We start from the raw sequence: 13,184 nt of genomic DNA, 5'->3' as shown, positions 1-13,184 counted from the left end.
CCTGGCTTTTCGGTTGGTCCTAATACAGATATTGCATAACTGTGGAATTTGTATCTTTTTCCTCTGGATTCCCGTCCCCCTTTAACTTATAGACCAGTGCATGGCTATCTTTGTTGTTTTTTTACTTACCCGGGAGTGAGCCCCATTAAACCCAATGGGTCTTACTTCAAAGTAAACAAGTATTGTCTCTTGTGACACTTTAAATGCTAACACTTCTATTCTTGCAAGAAGTGGAGAGTGTCCGTGACAGCTTGTGCCAGAATAAATGTATTAGTCTTGAAGTTCTCACAAGATTTTCTGATGTTTTTACATCTAGGACTGCCTCAGTGGAGGCTGGTGGCTGTGATGCCAGTGGGGCTGTGCCTCTTGGGTTTCAGTCAGAACTCTAAAGGAGCTCTCAATTGCCTTTTTAGAGGATAGCTTCTTTAGTGTTCTGGCTGGTTGTGACTGAAACCCAGAGCGGATCTCAGCCCCAGCGACATCAGAGCCACCAACCTTCATTGGACTGCGCTGTAAACAACCCCAAATAAATGGCCACCTTTTTATCCGTGTGTGGAAGGAGGGGGAACCCGCTTCGTTCAGCACACAGAGGGTTAAGTTCCCCAGCAGGTGGCGCGCTTGGGCATAAGCCTCTCTGCGGCTCAGCCAATCAGCCAGAGCTACGAAAGCGAATGGATGGGGGGCGGTGGGGAGGACCAGGCTGCTGCTACCATGGACAACCCGGTGGAGAGCCTCCATAAAGAAGCCACTTGCTCCATCTGCCTGGAATATTTCCGAGACCCGGTCTCCATCCCTTGCGGGCACAGCTTCTGCCGGGCCTGCATCACCCAGTGCTGGAAGGAACGGAATACCAATTTCTCCTGCCCGCAGTGCAGGGAAATCGCCCTGCAGAGGAACTTCAGGCCCAACAGGGAGCTGGGAAATGTGGTGGAGATAACCAAGCGGCTGAGTGTGCACGCCGGGCGAGAGGGCGAAGGGGGGGAGGTGTGCGAGAAGCACCAGGAGGCGCTGAAGCTGTTCTGCAGCGAGGAGGAAAATCTCATCTGCTGTATCTGCAGGGAGTCCCGCGCTCACAGGAGCCACTCTGTGTTCCCAATAGAGGAAGCTGCCCAGGACTATAAGGTAAGGAGCGAACCCCCTTCCCCACGGCAAGCAGGTTTGTTGGGAGGGATTGTTGTGATTTGGCATTCCTGGTGCGTCCCCTACTTAATAGGATGGGAAGGAACGGGACTGCGTAAAAGCCGGACATGGAACATCGTAGTTTGGAACGGCCCCTTCGTTAAAAAGAAAAAAAGGCCAAAAACAATGGTATATGTCGGGACAATATTTTAGGACCGAAATTTTTACATCATCACCATTATTTACATAATGTCCAGAACCAAAACGTTGTTTCTGTGGAAGTTTCATGACTTATTTCATTGCTCCCATATGGGCATGTGTGATTGGTAAATTTCGTTAGTTTGGCTCACTTGGAAGGTGGCGTTTCGGGCCACTCATTTCTGTTCTGGGTATTATGGGGTGAATAATAATAATAATATATTGCAAGGATTTCAGTCCTAAAGCATTGTTCTCAAGTGTCTCTGATACATGCCATTGTTATATATACACCCTTTGGAACAGGGCTAGGGGCGAACTTCAGGTTTGTGTGGATCTGGTTTGTTTTTTCATTAGAACCAACCGGAGCCAGGTGTGAAATTCACACAGCCCATGAATCTGTTTTGAGCACCAGAAGTAAACTCCGGAGCCCAGTCCTTCCACACAGAAATCCACTCCTGGTTTCCTCAAGCTTTCTTCTTTTCAGAGGTAATAATTTAGGAGACATCCTTATTGGCCTGGAGGCTGAATTCCGATTTGGGAAGGGTCTTGGTGGAGCTAAGGGGGGCAGAGAGTGGAGCCATGATGTAATCCTCCCAGTTTGGCCATTTTTCCACCAAGCATACAAACCGTAGCACAGTTCTTTGCATGTTTACTCAGGAATAAGTCCCAGAGCCCCAAGTTCTTAGGCATGCAAGCCACACCTCAGCTGAGTAGCAGCAACAAATGCTCGAGTTTTGTTAGAGGTGGGGGTGGGTTGACTTTGTACCTACTATTATTAAACAACTGGGAGTCAGAAATCCTTGCTGATCTATTGTAAATCCTGCAGATACTGCAGGAGATGCAAGGTAGTTGCCACTACCTTCCAGTCCCTCTGGTGAGTAGGACCAGAGTCTGACAAAATTGTTTGTGATTTGGAAATGAGCTATTGTAGATAGCTCATTTACACTGATGGTGCTATATAAATAAATAATAATAATAAATACTAAACAGCTAGAACCTAAATAAAGCATTCTAATATTTTAAAATTGGCAATCTGGTTAGCAGGGAGTAAGCTCTATTAAACTCTGTGGGTTGGATCCAGGCATAGTCATCCTTCTGGAGTGGAGCCACTGAAATCAGTGGGACTAATCCATGTTCCCTTGATTTCATTGGATCTAGTCTAAGCATTCTAGTAATGGAAGGTGGAACTTCAGCCACTGAAACCCATAGATTTCAATGGGTCTGCTCCACCCATTCTTAAAAGATGGGAAAAGGCATATTGCCTGACCATCTCCCTTATGTAAAAGTACTAGAGATATGCATCACAATCCCACTCGTGTACTTCTGCTCAAAGGAACTTACTCACAAGTGACTGTGTAAGGTTTGCAGACTAAGGCATCACTTTCCTAGGAGTAGGCCCCACTGTGGGACTTACTTCTGAGTACACATGCATAGAATTCCACAACAGTGCTAAGCACACTTATCTAGGGAAGTAGCCCCATAAACACAGTGTCATTTACTTCTGAGTACCATGACTTGTGCTCATAATTAGATTAGTTTCTCTTCTAGACTGTTAGGGCCTGGTAATACACAGTCCTTGCATCAATGTCCAATACAAATCCCTCCTCCTCCACAGGGATGGGGAATTTGTGGCCCTCCAGAAGTTTTAGCCTACAATTCCCAATCAACCCTAGCCAACGTAGCCAGTGATGATGGAAATTGTAGGCCAAAACATCTGGAGAGCCACAAATTGCCCTCCCCTGAAATAGAGCAACATGGAACCCAAGTGTGTATGGTCATACATGGGCAGATCCCCGTGACAAAATGGAGTCGTCACTCACCAACAACCCTGTGAGGTAAGACAGATTGCAGAACACCTTTTGTTGTCAGTTTCAGAGGCAGAACTGTTACCAGCCACATGCTTAATAATTGTTAAGCTGGACACATGGGAATCTAGGTTTATGGATTTTATTTATAGAAAAGGGTAAACTCCTTTTCCAGAGCTTCTTAAAATCCAGCTTAGCATGTATGCCAAGTTGTCTAGGCCCGAGTAAGCCCAGCCTTGCCCTCGGCAAAAAAACTAAATCTAGGCTAGTTTGTAATGGAGTATATAAGCAGAGAGAAGCATGGTCAGTTGCTTTTAAAATAAAATGAAACATGGAATCAGCAATTAAAACCTTAGCAATAACTCACCAAAGCAACTTTCAGGAGAGCGGGGAACACCTGGGGCTCTGCAGCATGGAAGAGTTTGATGTTGACTCTTGGACTTCGCAGAGGTGGAAATTCAAACTGACCAATCAGTGCCTGGGATGACCTGATCATGTGTCCTCCAAGTGATTTCTGCATTCTGAGGTATGGGGAGGGGTGCTGAGTGAAGCCTTGGATGAGTAGTAATACAATTCTAGTGCCTTTTGGTGCCTGTCATGTGTTTTGTTCACAGATTCTCTAACACGGGGGCGGGATGGGTAGTTAGGTTTGTCACTCTTCCTATTCGCTTAGCCTTCGCCTGTTCTCCCTCCCCCCACCAAAATCAACAGAGAGATTATATGAATGACTGTAGAGAAGCTTTCATGAATGAGCCCCATGTCGCATCTTATACTCTATGCATATTATACTCTATGCAAATTAAAGGCAGGGACCTGACCTGGGATCCTTTACCTGTCATAGCTACACGTATTTGTCATTAGTGAGCATGGTGCTTTACAGAGTACAAAATGCCAGGTCCCTTCCTCAAGGAACCTACAATCTAAAATTCAATGTGGGGGGAGAGTAGTGAAGGCAGGGCTTTTCCAGGGAAGCAATACGTAGGGTGGCTGGGTGGCTTACTCTACAGAGGACAGTCCTTTATTTTGAAAAGCAGGCAGGAAACAGTCCTCTGTTTAATGAGGTGTCCAATCCATGTCTGGGTTAGAGCTAAAGAACCACAAGGAGGGAGAGCACAGGTGACCTAGTTGCTGCTGCTGTTGTTGTTGTTTATTACATTTGTATACCACTCCATAGTCGAGGCACTCTGGGAGGTTTACGTAGAATAAAAACACTTAAAAACAATATACAAAAATTTAAAATCACAATTTAAAACCACAAAAACATACCCAGGTTAATTACATATTGCTAAATGCCTGGGAGAAGAGAAAAGTCTAGACTTGGCGCCAAAAAGATAACAATGTCAGCGCCAGGCGGGCCTCATCAAGGAGATTGTTCCACAATTGGGGGGCTACTACAGAGAAGGCCCTCTCTCTTGTTGCCGTCCTCCGAGCTTCCCTCAGAGTAGGCACCCAGAGGAGGACCTTGGATGTTGAGCGCAGTGTATGGATAGGTTCATGTCGGGAGAGGTGTTCCATCAGGTATTATGGTCCCAAGCCATGTAAGGCTTTATAGGTTAAAACCAGCACCTTGAATCAAACTCGGAAACATATAGGCAGCCAATGCAAGTGGGCCAGAGTGGGTCTTATACGTTTGAACCTTCTGGTCCCTGTTATCACTCTGGCCGCTGCATTTTGCACAAGCTGCAGCTTCCGAACCATCTTCAAAAGCAGCCCCACATAGAGTGCATTGCAGTAACCTAACTTGGAGGTTACCAGGGTGCAGACAACTGAAGCCAGCTTATCCGTGTCCGGATAGTGGCGTAGCTGGGCCACCAACCGAAGCTGATAGAAGGCACTCCATGCCACCGAGGCCACCTGAGCCTCAAGTGACAGAGATGGTTCACCTCTCCAACCCTCAAGCTACGAACCTGCTCCTAGTCTTCTCCATTATGGTGAGATGTCTTGTATTTATATCTAAATAAGTTAATGGGTTGGATCCAGCACCTGCCCACTGTAAGAGAAAGAGCTCCACTTGTGGAAGATCCCTCTGCTCGATCTTTCGGGGATTCTTCCACAGGTCACCCCATTCTGCAAGGTCTCCTGACTCTCTGTGTAGCACTTCCAGTGGGCTGGAGGGGGTGCTGTGAAATCCTCATCTGGAAGCTCCCTCCAACTCATTGTGATTGAGCGAGATGCCATTCAAAAAACCCCACCCCACCCCACCCCACCCTTCTGCAGTCACCTTCAAAGAACTTCAAATAGTCTAACTAAAAATCTTTTAGGGTGAACTATTTAGAAAAAAAGTCCTACAACTCCCAGCACTCCCCAGCCAGTTTAAGGCATCACATGTCAGAGAAAAAGAATATCTGGGATTATAATAGTTGGAGAGGGTTTATTGCTATGATCTTTTATTCCCCCGTTCTGTGATCTGAGCGGTTTTTGGTTTCACCTGTTGGTTGTGCGGAAGCAATATTTTTCTGGGTTTGTGTGTGTGTCCCCTAAATTAAATGTAGCCTGTTGTGGATAGTTATTAACATTAATAACAATAAATATATTTCAAAATCAGTTTCTTATTATTTTAGAAAGAAATCCAGAACCGTCTGAAGAACTTGAAGGAAGAGAAAGAGAAACTCTTGGAATTAAAACTGGCTGGAGAACTTAGACATCAGGAATATCTGGTTAGTATACAGCTTCTCTAAATTAAATTTAAAAATCCCGCAGCCTTACCAGGGCTTCTGCTTTCTTTCTGGGACTACCATTGGTGTCATTACACGGGAGGTTACGTGGTTTGAATTTAATACTTCCTCTCTCTGCATGCTCTACTGGCACCACCATCTACTGGCAGAATTATAGCACAATGCCGAGTTTACACACTGAGCAATCCCACTATTTCCCAGATATTACATTATCTCTGGGGGTTTATTTAAAGCAAGATTCCCGGGGGATAACACGGGAGACATCCTGGACACTGATGACGTCATGCAATGGACCCCCAAACTTCTGAGTGCACAATCACGAGCGTGCAATAAATCACTTGTTTAGAGGAGCTCATAGAATCCAATGGTATGGTCTAGCAAGGAATGTGGGCATTGGTGTATCTTTATTCAAGGCATGTTTACATCTTGGATGCACCAATTCGGTGAATATGATCTTTCCCGGAGCCAAATAGTCTGTGTTGATTCCCATAGGAGTCGCCGAAAACTAAAGGAAACCCCAATTAGCAAGTGAAAAAAAGCCAAGGGCGAGGGGTGGAAACAGAAATATGTCTTAGAAATATTTATTTGTATTTGAGATGGTGGAAACAGAGATATGTTTAAGAATATTTATTTGTTTTTGCCTCTAAGAAATATTTATTTGAATTATCTCCGTTTCCACCCCTTGCCCTTGGCTTTTGATCTCCATAGGAGACCAGATAAATTGCAAGGTGACCACGGGTAGCAGAGAGTTGTATGTAATGTTGTTCCTTCTTAGAGTAGACCCATTGAAATGAACAGGATGTACTTTAAACTATCATTGGATACAATCCATTGTCCCCTCAGACAGACTTTCTTTAAAATCCTGCTCAAAAAAGGCATCTTATCATCCTAGCACTGTCTCTTGCATTTCCATTTCTACTAAATTATTTTGCATTGCTGCTGTTTTTATCTCGTTGAGCTTTTATATTGTATTTTAAATTATGGTTTTATACTGTTGTTTTATACTTTGAATGTTTTTAATTTTTGTGAACCACCCAGAAAGCTCCAGCTATTGGGCAGTATAGATGATCTTTACTTTCTGTGTTTCAATCTTATATGGAGCAACATTCCCAAATGTTGCCCTCCCAGGCTGGCTGGGGATGGTAGGAGTTGTAGTCCAGCACAACCAGAAAGCTTCAGGTTGGGGAAGGCTGTCATAAGGTCTAGCATCTTTGGGGTGGGGGCAGGTTCAGTCAGGTTTCACAGGAATCTAACAAGAATCTGTGACGTGCACAAATGTATTGATTCATGTCTACCTGTTTACAAATAATTTTCATAATGCTCAGAATTGGTATCTTACTGTACCATCTATGCATACACACACACCATCAGACTTGCAATCAAGAAACAGAACCCAGGGTAGAGAGACAGGGCTATTCTGATAAAAGCAGATTCAGTTATTAGTGGCTGGAGTCACCAGCAACAGGAACCATAGTTGGACAGAGTGGTGTTTCATTGTACACCCTTTCCCCATAATAGTAAATAGCAGCTATTCATTGCACTTGAGATGTTGTGGTGAGAGCAAAACCTTCCTTCTACCCCTGATACTGGCTGGTCAGGTCCTCGCTTATAGGGCTCCCTCAGAAGGTGCAACATGTGTCTTTATGCAGAGCATTTGTAAAGATACGCTATACCCCTTCCAGTGGTCTCTTCAGTACATATGCCCTTCATAAACCCACCCATTATAATGATTTTGCTAGTACCAACTCAAAATAAATACATGGTCATGTGATCAGAAGTACGCACTGTATGAGGAAAAGCTGTATTTTCCTCATAATCACTGCAATTTTAATTCCCCCCCCCCCCCCGCTGAGGTATGTGATGTTTTATGTTCCTCTAGTTTCTAGATTTTTGTTTCTTTGTTTTGACTATATTGCATTTTGATTTGATTTGTGGATTTTTTTCTAAATACAAATGAATAAAACTTTGGGTTTAAGGAAAACCTGCATGCACAGAGAGAGAAAATACACTGCTGTGTTTCACAATTTAAATTTAATTACTCATTAGATTAAAAATGACAAAATACGAGAATGTGCTGTGTTTCTTTTTAGCTGCTCCTGCTGGCAAGAGGTGCCAAGCGGAACAGGTTGAGCAGTGTAAACCAGCAGGTTATGTGCAAATCAGCCATTGGTTTACTTACATTGTCAAATCTTTAAATCAGGACTTTAGATATTTTTGTTTTTCTAAGAGTTCCAATATTTCAGGTTCATTTCTGCTTATTTTAAGAAATCTCATCCAATATCGTATCCCAAAATTAAATGTCTGTTAACCGTCCCAGAGTTCTGACCTCTCTTTCTCCCATTTTCCTCCCTCTATGGCAGAGGCGAACAGAAGCCGAGAGGCAGAAGGCTGTGTCTGAATTTGAGCAGGTGCATCATTTTCTGGAGGAGCAGGAAAAACTCCTGCTGGCTCAGGTGAATGAACTGGAGAAGGAGGTTGTGAAGCATCAGAAGCAGCGTGGCGCAGCGTTCTCCGATGAGATTGTCTCCATCAATGCCCTGATCAGCGAGGTAGAAGAAAAATGTGAGCAGCCAGACAGTGAATTCCTGCAGGTGAGACCAGGTGACTCTTGAGGCCAACGTTGAAAAGGGGATATGCCAAACACACAGCACATGGGGCTAGTTATATTTAACCAATATTTAGAAGGCCCTCCCAAGAGAGGATTGCCTGGCCCCTACATCATGGTCTTTTTGGCAGTGCCAGGGCAAGACCTGTCGTTGCCCTCTCTTCTGTCACCCTACCCCTACAGTCCGCCTCGCACATTCAGGTCCTCTGGGGAGAACTTACTTCAGTCAGCCAAGACTAGGCTGACATCAGTTTCCCAGAGGACCTTTTCTTCTGTCGCCCCCGGATTGTGGAACGGCCTGCCGGAGGAGATTCGTAAAATTAACTCTCTCTGTGATTTTAAGGCAGCTTTGAAGACTAACCTTTTCCAGCAGGCCTACCCAGATCAATGTAAAATCAAGAATTTTAAAGATGTGTTGATTACTGTACTAATGTTGTTCCCTGCCTAGATCCAAAGGGAGAGGCGGGTAATAAATAAATAAAAAATTATTATTATTATTATTATTATTATTATTATTATTATTTACCCCACTTGCGAGAACAGCAGCAGTGCCTTCTCCTCCTCCTCCCTTCCCCACTGATGGTAGCAGCGCCTGTCTTCTCCCTCCCTTTTCTCTTCCCCTCCACAGCCCTATCTTCTCTTTCCCTGCAGCAGCGACGATGGTGGTGGCAGCTCACTCCCCTTCCCTTCTCCCCAAATTATGATGATGGTGGCTGAGGCTGCAGCCACTGCCCCCTGTGCGCCTCTGGACGGAGCACGAGCCCTTTCAGGGTTTTAATCTGGCAACCTTTTCCTAATCAGTCCTCCTGTTACTGATTTGAGTTGTCCCGAGTCCATGCTTATGTAGCCAAAGCCACAGCAGCTATGCACAAGAGGGATGTAATCTGATTGTTTGGAAAGGTCATTTCCAGGTTCGCACAGAGAAGCTATTTTAAAATGTCCCCATAGTGCCCCCTGCCTACAGCAATTAAAGATGCACAGTGATCAGATGCACGCTTGTTTCAGAAAATACTTCCTCTGTTTCTCAGACAGGAGTGGCTATGATGAGAATCAACTGTTACATCCATTGTGATGCAGCTTTCCTGTCTCTCGCTCCAGCACCCACATTTCACTTTTCTTCTTTTCTGTCTTTTCCTCTAGGATATCAGAAGCACCTTGGGCAGGTACGTGGCCCTTATATACCTCCAACTGGAAGCCTGCCTTCTCTGAAGATGGCCCGGCTTGACTCTAGTGCGGATGGGTTGCCTTCAAAAGTTCAACTCTGCTGTATACTGAATCAGAACCTTGGTCCGTCTAATCCGGAAGTGGGCGACTTGTGGCCCTCCAGATGTTTTGACTACGACTCCCATCATTACCTATGCTGGCTAGGGCTGATGGGAATTGTAAGCCACAATGTCTGAAGAGCCACAAGTTGCCCACCTCCTGATCTAACTAGTATTGTCAATTCTTGTCGGGCAGTGGCTCTCTGGGCAGGGCTCTTTCTCAGTCTTGCTAGCTGAGACCCTTTAATGTGGAGAAGCTGTGGACCGAACCTGGGATGTTGTCCATGCAAAGCACCTGCTCCACCATTGAGCTCTGGCTTTTTTCACTCTCCTACCATGTCTTTTCTCTTTCTATATTGCTACTCAAGCACTTTGATTTAAGAACATAAGAAGAGCCATGCTGGATTAGACCAAAGGTCCATCTAGTCCAGCACTCTGTTCACACAGCGGCCAACAAGCTGTCGACCAGGGACCCACAAGCAAGACATGGATGCAACAGCACCCTCCCACCCATGTTCTCCAGCAACTGGTGTATATAGGCTTACTGCCTCTGATACGGAATTTGCATCAGTGGGGCTGAGCTTTGCTTGAAGGAGGTTATGGTTCTGTCCGTTTTTTAAATGATAGACCTGATAATTATGCAGCTATTAAACTCTGTGCTCTTCATAGCTGCACAATAAACAGGACATGCTTTTTCTGGCATGGAGTTGAATACTTAAAGCCTTTATATAATTGCATTTCACAGAATAGTCGTAACACCACACTACAGGTTGCACTAAAGAATAGTCCGTCCCCCCAAGATACAGAATAATGCATCTAGCAGTGAGAAAATATTATGCCCCTTTATCAAAAATGCTACCTTGGATAGTTTTCCCAAAGAGCTGTGTGTAGTATTTCATGTAGGCGGGGGCCCAAGCGTGCGGGTGAAAAGGATAACACTCTACTGAGCCATGGAGATCTAGGGGTGGTTGCCCAGGCTGCAACCCCATTAATGTTAGAGTTGGTGTGGGGGAATGTAGAATATAAGAAGTGCCATGCTGGATCAGACCAACCGTCTATCTAGTCCAGCACTCTGTACACACAGTGGCCAACCAGCCGTCGGCCAGGGACCAACAAAGCAGGACATGGTGCAACAGCACCCTCCCACCTATGTTCTCCAGCAAGTGGTGCACACAGGTTTACTGCCTCGGATACTGGAGGTAGCACACAACCATCAAGACTAGTAGCCATTGATAGCCATCTCCTCAAATCGAATCCTGATCAGCCCTGACTCCAATTATTCCTCTCTCCAAGGCCAAAGGTCATACAACCTTTATTAGCAATACTAATCACCATAAGAACTATCAAATATCGGCAAACCAGTGGAAAATTGGCATGATTGTTCTCTTTCTAGGTTTGATAAGGAGCCGTTTCAGCCACCTGAAGAGATGCCGCACAAGGTGGAAAAGAAGCTGGGTGAATTCTCTGAGAAGACTATCGCACTCACAGAAATTTTGAAGAACCTCAAAGGTACTGAAGATCTGTTGTGGAAGTTATAAGTAGTACCTGCAACAAAGTATTGCAGCGTGGAGTGCTCCTTACGAGGTTTAATTTTTGAACCTCGTAAGGGAATGTCCCTGAGTATTCACCCCAGATACATTGCGGGAGGGGGTGCTGGATGACATGTGGGATTAATGGGCAAGTAGGGGACCCTGGTCAGAAGAAGTGGCTCGTAGGAATATTCATGTTCTGACATGTCTCTCTTTTTAGAAATTAAACACTGCTTTAATATTACATGCATCTCTTCTCTTGCTCCCCTTAAGATTCTCTGCCGTCCGAACTGGGAACAGAATGGGGTAAGTGTCTGGTGAAAATATTTGAGAAAAGTTGATTCATGCAAGTTTAGTTCTGTAAGGAAACCGTTGTTCAGATACAGAAAGATCTGAACCAACCCCACTGGGCAGGCTGTGACAGATCTAGTGTGAGGCTTCACTTTTAGCTGTGGCTCTTCTTCACCTCTCCAAGCTGCACTTAGGAACAATTCTAGAGCTCTGACCATGTGCGGGCACATACCATAGGTTTAACCTCCGCACCAGACTCCCAAGATCCTCTGATCTGAATTAGAATTCTGACTGGAAATAGAAAGTGGTCCTTTCTCCCAGCATTTTCATTCCTTTCCTCCTCTCTGCAGTCAACGTAACCCTGGACACCGACACGGCAAACCCCCAAGTCATCATCTCCGAGGACCGGAAAAGTGCGAGATGGGATGTCACCCGGACTGACGTGCCACATAACCCTAAGCGCTTCAAGTCCTCCTGCTGTGTGCTGGGCTGTGAAGGGTTTGCTTCCGGGAGGCATTACTGGGAAGTCAACGTGGAGGACGGGGGCATCTGGGCCGTAGGGGTGGCCAGAGGCTCTGTGAGGAGGAAGGTCGAGCTCAAACTGACCCCGGAGGAAGGCATCTGGGCCCTGCAAGGGGACTTCGGTCAATACCAGGCTCTCACTGCCCCTGTGACACCTCTGCCCCTCGTTTGCACTCCCAGAAAGATCCGGGTATCTCTGGACTACGAAAGGGGGCAGGTGGAGTTTTTTAATGCCGAAACAAAGGACTTGGTCTTCATTTTCCCCTCGGCTTCATTCTCCGGCGAGAGAGTTTTCCCCTTTTTTAAGGTCTTGCTTGCCCAGCTGACGCTTGATGGCTGAGCGGTACCTACCCAAGACCATTTGCAGGATGTTAGTTACCCCTTTAACACCCACCACATTGTATTCGAAAGCTGGAAGGGCCAAAGGGAGGATTCTACCCATCCTTTCAATGCATGCTGGCAAATGAAGTGAGGGGATCTGATCCATATTAGTGCCTGTAAGTACAGAACCCCCAAAGTGGTGGTAGTTTACTCCAGATTTAGTTTAATGCCAGTCACAGCGGTGCATTTTTTTGCATGTGATGTTAGACTTGGATGATGGTGCCAAAGTAGCCCTATAGCTAGAATGGACCTAAAACACTTGGCTTCAGTCAAATAGCAGTTCGTACGGGGAGCAGAGTTCTTGTCAAGTTACTCAATTCCACTCTTATCAAAAAGTCAATATTGTAGCAAAGCCCTTGGCTTTTGCCAACCAAGGCGTTGCTGAATCATGACCAAAAATAAGCTAAGTAGAAATTAGTTGGTTTTTCATCTGCTGCTGTCTAAGGGCACAATCCTATTGCATGTGTTTTTAACCTGTTGGTTGTTTTATTATGGTTTTCATTTTTGTGAACCGCCCAGAGAGCTTCGGCTATTGGGCAGTATAAAATTGTAATAAATGAATAAATGCTTAAACAGAAAAAACTCCTACAACTCCCAGCATTCCCCAGCCAGCATGGCTGGCTGAGGAATGCTGGGAGTTGTAGGACTTTCTTCTGTCTAAACACCAAAAGGATTATGCTCTGAACATTCATCATTAAAAAAAAAAGTTTAAGATTATCTATGTTTTAATGTTGTGTTTTAACATTGTAAGACACGTTGTGTCTCCATGGACAGAGAGGTGGGGTAAAAATGATAAA

The 13,184-nt window shown here is 45.1% G+C and overlaps 1 protein-coding gene across 1 annotated transcript; it reads left to right on the top strand.

The window, feature by feature from the left end:
- Window positions 1-705: 705 nt before the first annotated feature.
- Window positions 706-12,827, top strand: LOC134395934 (zinc finger protein RFP-like). The gene is made up of 7 exons (XM_063122210.1): window positions 706-1,122; window positions 5,684-5,779; window positions 8,158-8,388; window positions 9,543-9,565; window positions 11,058-11,173; window positions 11,467-11,499; window positions 11,835-12,827. Exons 1-7 carry the CDS (start codon window positions 712-714, stop codon window positions 12,344-12,346), a joined length of 1,422 nt encoding a protein of 473 aa, XP_062978280.1. The 5' UTR covers window positions 706-711; the 3' UTR covers window positions 12,347-12,827.
- The last annotated feature ends 357 nt before the right edge of the window (window positions 12,828-13,184 follow it).

Source organism: Elgaria multicarinata, chromosome 3 (genome assembly GCF_023053635.1).
Source record: "Elgaria multicarinata webbii isolate HBS135686 ecotype San Diego chromosome 3, rElgMul1.1.pri, whole genome shotgun sequence".
NCBI lineage: Eukaryota > Metazoa > Chordata > Lepidosauria > Squamata > Anguidae > Elgaria > Elgaria multicarinata.
This window is presented reverse-complemented; position numbering and strand designations above follow the sequence as displayed.